Source organism: Fopius arisanus, unplaced genomic scaffold, assembly GCF_000806365.1.
Source record: "Fopius arisanus strain USDA-PBARC FA_bdor unplaced genomic scaffold, ASM80636v1 scaffold00005, whole genome shotgun sequence".
NCBI classification, from domain to species: Eukaryota; Metazoa; Arthropoda; class Insecta; order Hymenoptera; family Braconidae; genus Fopius; species Fopius arisanus.
In genome coordinates, this window is record NW_011887744.1 from 1,006,275 (window position 1) to 1,016,825 (window position 10,551).

At 40.5% G+C, this 10,551-nt stretch overlaps 1 protein-coding gene across 1 annotated transcript in view; it reads right to left on the minus strand.

Moving 5' to 3' along the window:
- ft (cadherin-related tumor suppressor fat) overlaps positions 1–10,551 on the minus strand; it is a 78,934-nt gene that overhangs the window by 6,323 nt on the left and 62,060 nt on the right. The window contains exons 7-8 of the mRNA XM_011315764.1: positions 4,609–4,789; positions 384–3,975 (exon numbers count right to left, since the gene is read on the minus strand). Of these exons, the coding sequence (XP_011314066.1) occupies positions 384–3,975; positions 4,609–4,789 (3,773 nt within the window). The remainder of the gene's footprint in view (positions 1–383; positions 3,976–4,608; positions 4,790–10,551) is intronic.

A 10,551-nucleotide genomic window follows, 5' to 3' on the forward strand; every position in this document is an offset into this window, starting at 1 on the left:
CTTCGATATTTCAGTTTAAAATTACTCTCCATTAAAGTTGCTGCATATTTAGAAGATCTAGTCAATAGCTGAGTTGTATCTGTTGTAAATAGAAATAGAAACGTAACAAGTGCTTTCTGATATTTTCCCGTAAAACCTCTCATTACTGAAGTAATAACATGAAGATATCATTTCCCAGGAGAATGTCATTTTTTAATAAAAAATCATTCCGTAAAAACACAGTGAAACATTTTTCGTCATTAAAATTAATTAAAAAGAATACAATCGAAATAAATAATTTCCTCAATTGTCAAAATAAATATTTATCAAATGCATTCATGGTGGTTCGTTCTGATCTGCTAAACTCTGTCCCAAAAAAGTAAAAAAAAATTAAATCCACTCACCAAAAGATCCAACTGTGGCATAACTTCCCGGTCGAGGCTCCTGGTGGTCCTGAGAACCCCAGAGTGTTTATCCAAGGTAACAGCATCAGCCTGTCGTCCCCCAATCAATCGATACGTGAATGGAGCACCATTGGGTGGTAAATCGGGATCAGCAGCAGTGAGTGTCATGATGCTGGTGCCAGCAGGTTCATTTTCCTTGACATACCCGAGGATCTCCGGAGGGTCAAACGTGGGACCATTATCATTAACATCCAACAGCTCAATCCTCACAGTAGCTGTACCAGTCTGAGGTGGAGAGCCCGTGTCAATAGCCCCAATAATCAATTGATACGATGAAATAGTTTCCCTGTCCAACATCTTTGCAGTCTCAATATCTCCACTCTGAGGATCAACCTTGAAGGTCTGTCCCACATTACCCCCGATGATTGAATAAGAGAACTGATTATTCTGGGGTCTCACGTCTTTATCAACAGCCCTGACTGTGAGAACTCTGCTCCCCAGAGCAGCACCCTCAGGAATCGATGTCTCGTAGTTAACCTGCAGGAATTCTGGCGGATCATTGCCATCCTGAATGGAGATAATGACCTGCGCCTCGTCAGTGTCATTACCCCTGATCCCTCCTCGGTTCTTCGCCATCACCGTGAGGATGGCTCTGTTCTGTGTCTCCCGGTCTAGCCTCCTCGACACAGAAATAATCCCCGTCTCAGGGCCGATGGAGAAACCTCGATCATTGGAGGAACCTACAAACAGATAATAAACCTTGCCGTCCTCTCCCGAGTCCTGATCTGTCGCCTGAACAAGACCCACTGAAGTCCCAACTTCTGCACTCTCAGACACATCGAGGTGGAAGACAGGTTGAATGAATTTTGGATAGTACTCGTTTACCCCTGTGATGTGCACCAGAACTGTTGTAACTCCCACCATCTGAGGATTTGAATCAGGATTAGCAGCTACGATATCCAGTGAGTACTCGTTAGCTTCTTCATAATCAAATGTCATTCTCGAGGTGATGATGCCGGTGTTCGGTTGGATGTGGAAGTGATCCTTGCCAGTTCCACCGAGTATTCTGTACTGCATTATGGCGTATTTCGGAGAGTCTATGTCTTTCGCCACGACTTTGTAGACAAAGCTGTTGGGCTTTGAGTTCTCCAGAAGATATGCCTCGTAAACGTTTTGATCGAATGTCGGTGGATTGTCGTTTATGTCCGAGACATTGACTGTCAGAGTAGCCACTGCTGTCTTGGGCTCGAATCCCAGATCAGTGGCACTAATATTGAGACGGTACTCCTGAATTGTGTCGTAATCCAGGGGTTCCAGAATGGTGACAGCTCCAGTGATGGGGTGAACCGAGAATTCTTTTCGATCGCTGTTAGATGATAATTTGTACCGTATCATGCCGTTTGGACCCTCGTCTCTGTCAACAGCATTGACAGTCAGGATTGTGGTGTTTACGGATTCATTTTCGGGGACACGAACTTGATAGGATACTGCAGCAAAGGCTGGGGCGTGTCGATTTTCCCCAGTGATGACAAGAACGAGGGGAACCTGGTCCTTCTGTGGGGGAACACCTTTGTCGACAGCTGTGGCTTTTGCTGAGAAAATGGAACCCACTGGGATACCACTGATGCTCTTGGCGATAAAGACCCAACCGGTTGATGGCTCCACCGAGAAATATTCTGTGGCATTTCCGGAGGTCAAACTGTACTCCACCTCTGCGTTGACACCGAAGTCCGAGTCGTCTCTAGCAGAGAGCTTGACGATCTTCTTTCCGGTGGTGAGACCCTCGGGAACTGGTGACAAATACGAAGACTGGTCGAATCTCGGGGCGTTGTTGTTGGCGTCAACGATGCTGATGAATACGGTCGTTCTTGAGGACAAAGGTGGCCTCCCATTGTCAGTGGCAACGATCGTCAAGGGGTAGAGATTTTCAGGGGATGACGGTCTGTTTGTGTGTTTATACTGAATCGTCTTCTTGCTGTAGATATCTCCTGTGGCAGGATCCACCGAGAACAAGTCTGAGGGTTGAAGAAGACTGTAAGAGATGACTGAATTCGGCCCCTGCTTGTCCAAATCTGTGGCTGTCACCTGTCCAACGTGAGCCTTTCTCGTCTGCATTTCTGGGAAGTGGAAGTGATATGATTCTTCAGAGAACTCAGGGGCGTTATCGTTCTGATCCTGAATAGTGATGGTGAGAGTGGTCTGTGCACCCCAGGCTCCATCGACCACTCTGATCTTCAAGAAGTACTCATCTTGCTCCTCCCTGTCCAGGTGACCCACCACTTCCACGTCGCCAGTCACAGGGTCAATGGAAAATTTTCCACCGGGATTGTCAGTGAAGAGGTACGTCACATTGGCGTTCTCACCCACGTCCTGATCACTGCTGGTTATCTTAATCACGAAGGATCCCACTTCGGCGTTCTCTGTGACGTTGACACTGAAGAGTCGGGTGAACCTCGGAGGATTGTCGTTCTTGTCGAGGACTGTGAGCAATACAGTTGCCGTTCCTGATAAAGTTGGCTCACCTTGATCTCTGGCTTCGACGATTAGCTCGTAGGAACTTATGTCCTCCCTGTCGAGTTTGAGATTCGTGTGGATTTCACCAGAGTTCTCATCGATGATGAAAGACTCGTCGAAGTCGTTAACCAGGTGATACGTTATCTGACCATTCTCCCCGGAATCCGCGTCCTTGGCGGAGACCTTTGTCACATAAAGGGGTGGGTACTCCTCTTCCATGACTGTTGCGTTGTAAATAGCTGCTTCTGGCACTGGTGCATTGTCATTGGCATCGGTTACATTAATCAGAAGTTGAACAACACTTCGGAGAGGGGGATTGTCCGAGTCCCTGACCTCCACCCAGGCCTCATAGTAAGGCTCTGTCTCGAAATCGAAACCAGAGGCAACGAGAACCTCTCCGGAATGGGGCTCGATCCTCAGGGCATCACCGATGTTGCCCCCAGCCATTCCAAAGACAAGATTGCTTGCAGCTCCCACTTTCGGTGTTGAGGCGCTCAAAGTGGTGATTGTCCTGCCCTCGGGAATGTCCTCGGGGAGGATAAACTTGGTGCTGATGGTGGATCTGAAGCTAGGGAAGAGCTGGCGCTCCCACAGGTGGATCACCAGATCTGCCATGACCGTTTGGGGAGATATTCCAGAGTCTGACGCCTTCACCTGGAGCTGGTAGGTTGTCTTGCCGTTGGAGAGGTCCTGCGCTGCTCTGATTACTCCGTTAGAGGGATCTATGACGAATCGCTTCGCGTCCTCTCCTTGCAAGTGATAAACGATTCGGGAATTTTCACCTTCGTCACCGTCCACGGCTTTCGCACCGAAGACAAAGTCCCCGGGTTCTGTTGAATCGGGAACGTACGCGGTGTACCGAGGACTCGAGAATCGTGGGGCATTGTCGTTGAGGTCTTTTACGAAAATCGTGAGGTTCACTGCTGTCGCACCAGGTTGTGTTGGACTTGAATCTTGGGCGATTAAAGTCAGGTGGTAGATTGGTGTTTGTTCGCGGTCCAGGGGAACCACTGTTAGGATTTCTCCGGTATCTGGATCCACCGAGAAACGATCAGCGTTCTCACCAAGGAGGCTGTATCTATTCCGGGAAATTAATTGGCCCATGAATTTTATTTTTAAAACGGTTGGTTTTGGAAAATTTCGGACACGCACGGATGATCGATTTTTTGTTCCGATTTTTATGGGGCTTTTTTAGGAATCGAAGGGTTCTTCATCTACATAGTTAATGAACTGCTGATTCAAATTGGAGTTTTTGCTGCTGAATGGGAGGGTTTGAACACTTCAGGGATTATTTTCCCGTTTTGTAATTATTCAATGATTCGCGAGGTCCCATTATCACGCCACAATTTTGCAAGTTTCTATTTGAACCGTTTGGAGAACAGTTAATAATAGTTAATAATAGTTAATAATAGTTAATAATAATAACTATGAGGGTTGATGAGTCAACGCATTGGTAAAAATGTGGGAGAAAAAGCTGACAAATGATGGCATGCCCGGAACACATGATTCGCTGGAGAACATGATGCATATTGTATGTTTTGGTGTTAATTTTTCAAATAAGTAAATGTGACGAGTTACAATGCACAAATTTGTCCGTACAATTATTCACCATGTCTTCTGGTGGATAGCAGATATTATTAATGCTGGAGTAGTGTAATATGCAGGTATCGTCCTTGAAATATTAACATTGTCAGAGATGCGTGTAGCTCACCTAATTTTTGCATTCAATCCATCATCCTTATCAGTAGCAGTGGGTTTAGCTACCCAAGTACCAGCAGGCTGATTCTCAATGACATCGGCCCTGTAATCGGTGCGTGAAAATTCAGGACTGTGGTCATTGACATCCAGGACAACAACTCTGAGGACACCCGAGCCGGTCAGAGGGGGTGAGCCTGCAACAAGATAAGGGAGAATTAATTCTTTTGCTCGTTTAACTTTATTTATATGTCTCTGTGTTTGGTTGATTTTTATTTTGACCCGATGTGCCTCACGGGTGCCTCGAGGGCAACGGTGTGAGGATAAGAATGGGGGTGTCGAGGCACGTAGTGATCATACGTCATTCCAAGGAGGGGATTCAAGGACGCACAAAGGATCCTCTTGCAACATGCTCCAACGTGTATGTGTTTTGCAACGTCTTTTGTACCTATGTACTGAGTATGACAAATTCGCGGACGATTAATCTCACCACGACCACAGGCGGATATGTATAAACTTTCATTCAGCTCACCCAATATTTATATTTATTTATATGTTTTCACTCGCAGGTTGATAATCACCCGAGCAATGGGATAACCAGGAAATTCTTAATATTTTGTAATATTTACTAATATTTATTTATTTTTTATGGAATTCTAATCGCGAAATTACAACCCAGGATGAGTGTATTTTTTTTTCGCGCCGGTTTTTAGCTGATATCTCGGAATTGACGAGAGGTAGTGATATTTGCATAGATACCTTTCTTCTAGCTCTCGTCATTCTCTTCAAAAATGTTTTTATAGAAAAAATCGATATGTTCCTTCAATTTCGAGATATTGACTAAAAACTGACGTTGAAAAAAAAGCGATTATCCCAGTGTACCATTTCTCCACTGAATAAATTTATAAAATATTTAATAAAAATAGGAACGTTGTGAAAATTTCGAAATCAATAAAATATATAATTCGATAAAAAATAAACCAATAAAAATAACATATAATCTAATAATGCAATTGTTATTCCCTGAAATAAAAGGCGAATGGCATCCGGAAAAATTGAGAATTTCGCATAAATAGCGCCCACTTGTTTTCAATTTATATTGAGCATTTATTTATATATCGCTTTGTTTGATTAAATATGATTTATTCCCCATGAGAACTTTGTGATGCACAATGCCGACGTGATACCCTCAGTCTGAAATGGAGGGGAAAGGAGTGGAGAGGAGAGACCAGGCGGGAGTCGTAACAATACTATAAATCATAATATTCAAATTAACAAAGGTTCAATAAATTAAAACTCCGGTCATGGGGCCCAGGACGTTGTACGTTTATATGAAAAAAAAAAAAAATGGCGCGAGGGGGAAGGGGGTAAGGAGAATGAGCCGTTGCCTTTGAGGGGCTACTCTCTTTACTCTGGCTCACGTCAAGAAATCCTCTCTTTTCCTTTCTTTCTTGCCCTCAAGGGCCAACCCCCTCACCTCTCCACCGAAAAATCAAGCCGCCATTATGGATCGCTCTCTCCTCCGAGCGATTTTGAGGAGGCATCAAAGTCGCCGTAATCGTCGAATAAAATCATACATCAAAAGAAATTAAAACAAGATAAAAGAGAGAAAATTTAAAACACGAGGAGGGATTTTTTTTTATTTTGTTATTATTCATATTTTAGGTTTGAAATTCGGGAGAGGAAAGCGGAATTGGTGGGAATGTTTAATGATAAAAATTATGGACTTCTGAGAGCTGAATTTTGGTGTAGATAAATTAAATAGTAGTGAGAGGATTTTTTGATTTTTTTCGTAATGGCTTTTGTTGTTAATTTATGGATATTTATGGATATATCTAGATGGTACTGGAGATTCTCTATTTGTGTATGATTTTTTCGTTTCTCAGGATTATCTCCTTATCAGTAATATTTCCTTGGAATGATTGCTGTAATAGACGAGCAAATTGAAAAACTTACAATAATTTTAAAAAAACGATAAAAAAAAATCTTCAAAAAATTCCAGCGCAGAAATGAATCGTCCAAAATTCCGAAAATTACTAGGGAGAATATTTTCCCCAGTGAATCCACATTACCATCGCATAAATCCAATAAAGTATCACAACGTTTTGAACCAAAAAATCCCATGGAACTCTAGAAATTATTAAAAAAGTCACCGTATAAAAATACAACTGACATTGACGGAATGAACATGCAAAAAGTCTCCCGAAAAATCCGGTAAAAATTTCCCACCAGAATTTATAAATCCACGTGAACATAAATTCCCAAACAACGAAGTGAAATATTCCCTCAATCGAGCGATAAAAAACGATAATAAGGCATTCGGGCGGATGTTGACCGCCATGAAAAAAAAACCCTGATTTGGATAACGAAAAAGGTGAAAAAAAAAACAATCACCGGTGAATCTCCGCACATTTATCGACGAAAACACTTGTTCCCCGGTGTATACGATCGCATAAACAAGCGTGGGATTATTTATAAAAACAATTTACACGTTATTTGACTCAGCCGGAAAGATATATGAACTGAAAAAAAGACGTTTAAAAAATCAGTTATTTTGATATTTTCCACGATTTTTTTTTATTCACCAGTCAAAACCTCCCTCAAATGATTTACCGACGTGGCATTATTGCTCCATGGCATGAACGTACACATACGCAGGTGCTACGGCGCCCCGATGCGGTCCAATGTGTCGTAACAAGCGCTGAGATTTATGGCAATTTCGTGGATAAATAAAAGATCCAAGTCCGCAACGATTTTTTCCCCCCACGACTTATCAGAACCGCGAGAAAAAAAAAAAGAAATATTGATAATAATAATTCAAACGTCACTCCAACTCGTGGTCTCGTTACTTTCATTTTTTCCAAAATAAATAATGAATTGATATTTGACTGAAAAATGCCCTGAAATGAGCGTTAATTCTTTCGATCTGGGTGTTGTACCGCGTGACGAGCGAAAAACGAGATGATTATTTTCGCAAAATAACGAGTTGGAACTTGCCGAGTAAATTAAAGGTGGCAAATCTGCACATGTGTGTGGTTAATACACGGGTAAGTGCTCGTGAGAGTTCTTCATGCATTGACTCTTTGAATTATCGAGTGTCTCAGTGAATCCTTTTCCTGTCTTGCTCGCATTTCCATCTAGAGGAAATTCACAATCTCATTAGTCCCCTATTTTCGCGGATTTTTAATTCACTAATTGAATGCATTTACCTCCTGCCAGTGAACACGTATAAATTCTTTCACTGCACATGCTCATAGTAATTTTTTTTTTTTGAGTTAACAATTTATGAAAATGTCATAAAGTCATGATCATAAAGTCATGTGATTTTTTAATTATCCAAGTTTCAATTTAATTTCAATTAAAATCGGTTAAAAATATATTTCTCTTTCATGAAAAATGCATCTTGAAAATTCCGGAAAATTGGGTTGTGATATTAAATAATAATTGATTTTAAATAAATTAAAATGCTGTAATTTTTGCCTGAATTCAACAATTGCGATAAATTCAATATACCATAAATACTAGAAATTGAATGATTCATCACCGAAAAATAATAAAAAAATTCCAAAGTCCCAACTAAAATTTCAAGTATATTTTTTTCGTAAACGCACTGAAAAAAAAAAATGATTTTTGCCAAGAATATTTTCTTCCCACAAGTAAATCTGGCGATCACTGTATAAATACTCCCATAAGACTTACTAATGCCAAATATATTTTCTTGTGGTTATTAAATATTCTTGACTAAAGAAAATTTTTTTCTCAGTGTATCTGAGTGTAATTTTTTTTTCCCCCGAAGTTGAAGAAATGAAAATATCAGACGTAAACGATGATTTCCCGAGGAGTTCCTCTCCCACGTGCAATCAGCGAGCAACAAGCAATTACCCATGACAACGATGTTTTTTTTTCATACAAAAATTGAAACAAAACGAGATAAAAATAATCGTGGAAATAGTTTGGAGTGATTAGTCGCCTATTCTCGCAATCAACTGGCACTGGCAAACGCATTAATAACCATTTATTAACTCGTGAGTTGACACTCGGAGTACAAACCCGACCTCGGCGCCACGGGAGGTTTACCCATTCACCCGCCCATACGCCTTCTAACGGTTCTGAATCACCAATCACTCCAAACTCTTTTTTTTTGCATTCTAATCTCAAACACTGCAATAATTGTAAATTTCAATCTAGCAAACTGTCACACGATATTCGACTCTCCCAGATAATACCTCCCGCTCCCACCCCATACTGAGAGGAACATTTCCAAATATATTTATTGTGAACTCAGTGAATTTATGCAAATATTAATTAATTAATTAATTTCAATGTAAATATTATGGATATATACTTTCACATGTACACCCTCTCAGGTTTTTATATTTTGCTACCTTCCCTATTTGATACAGATTATTTAAACAATTTGATATAAAGCGCGAAATAAAAATTATTGTAATTATTATTGTAATTATTGGAATCTTATGACATCGTAACAGAAATAAAAATAAAAAACAAAAAATCATACGACTCGTTTGTCATTTAATGTAAATATCAATTGATTAATTAATTTTAAGGGAAATATTGATTGATTGTTTATTATTTTTAATTAATATCATTAATTCAAGAGATTAATAATATTAATTAATTAATATTTGTATTAAATATATTTGAGAAAAGGGATTATCAAATTATCAAATTTTGTCAATTCCTCTGATTTATTGGAGGGAAAAATATATAGGTCATTTAATTCGTCCCTTATTTTTCGGAGGTTTTTTTCAGAAGATTAAATTTTTCAACAACTTGTCATGGAATTTTACCCAAGTGGATGTCCTGTCAAAGCGAGAATGAAATAATGACTTTAAGCTACAATTACGTAAATTTCGATAATCGTTTTTAAATCATTGTCTAAAAAATGATCCAGCCGACCATCGGAAGAAGTTATTAATTTCCCATCAAGATATTGAATGAATAATTGAAAATAATTGTATAGAAAAATATTAAAAAGCTGATGAAGTTATGGGAATGAGTGAAATCCTTTTGATTTATGATTTCCGTATGCGTCCTCCAGTGACAATTCAAATTGACGATTACAAAAACAAATTAACCCCTCCCCATCTTGGAGGAACATTGAGCCCCCCCATTCTGATTGCCCTCCCCCTATTTATCCCAGCCCTCTTGAATTTCATTTGGCAAATACACGTAAGAAAAATCAGTCCACCAAAAGAAGTGAAGACGATGAGAAAACGAAAAAAAAAGGGTTGAATCCTCCGGTTGGAGGGTCTTAATATAAATATTCAGGCGTCTGGCGTTCAGCCGGGAGGATCACGCCTCTGCCGAGTGTGTTCGCGAACAAGCAAAAGACGAGGGATGAAAGAACATCTTCATAGGGTCCCCTTTCAGGTATGAATGGAACGAGGGTATATACTCAGCGCGTGAGAAGACGCAGGTGAAGCAAACAGAGAGAAGAATGGAGAATGTGTGAAGTGAAAAAAAATAAGAATGAAAGAAAAAAAGATGGAGCAGTTGGAGTGAGACAGTGAAGATCGAGGGACTGAGTGAGTGATAAAAAAAAGTGCACAGAGCGTTGGTGGAGAGTAGAAAAAAAAAACCAAAGAAAGAGATCGCGAAAAAAATGAAGACTGCATTATGCAGAGAGATGCCAAGCACTGGTCCAACATTGCAGTGAGGAGGTGGAAGCTGGTGAGTTTTCATGGTAAAAGGGGATCCGCGTGTGTGACGTGACCTTGTCCTGTCGCAGTTCGCCAGTCCACCACAAAACGTTCGTCGCCATTGTGTTTACCCATTTCATTCCTTTTTCAATCCCAACCTGGCACTTTGTGCTTCCCCTTATTCTCTCTCACTCACATGTGAAACAACATCTCCAATCTCAATCGTTTCCCTTCTTTCTGCTTTGTATTCTCATAATAACGAGGGGGCAGTCCCCAACACTTGGAATAATTCCTCC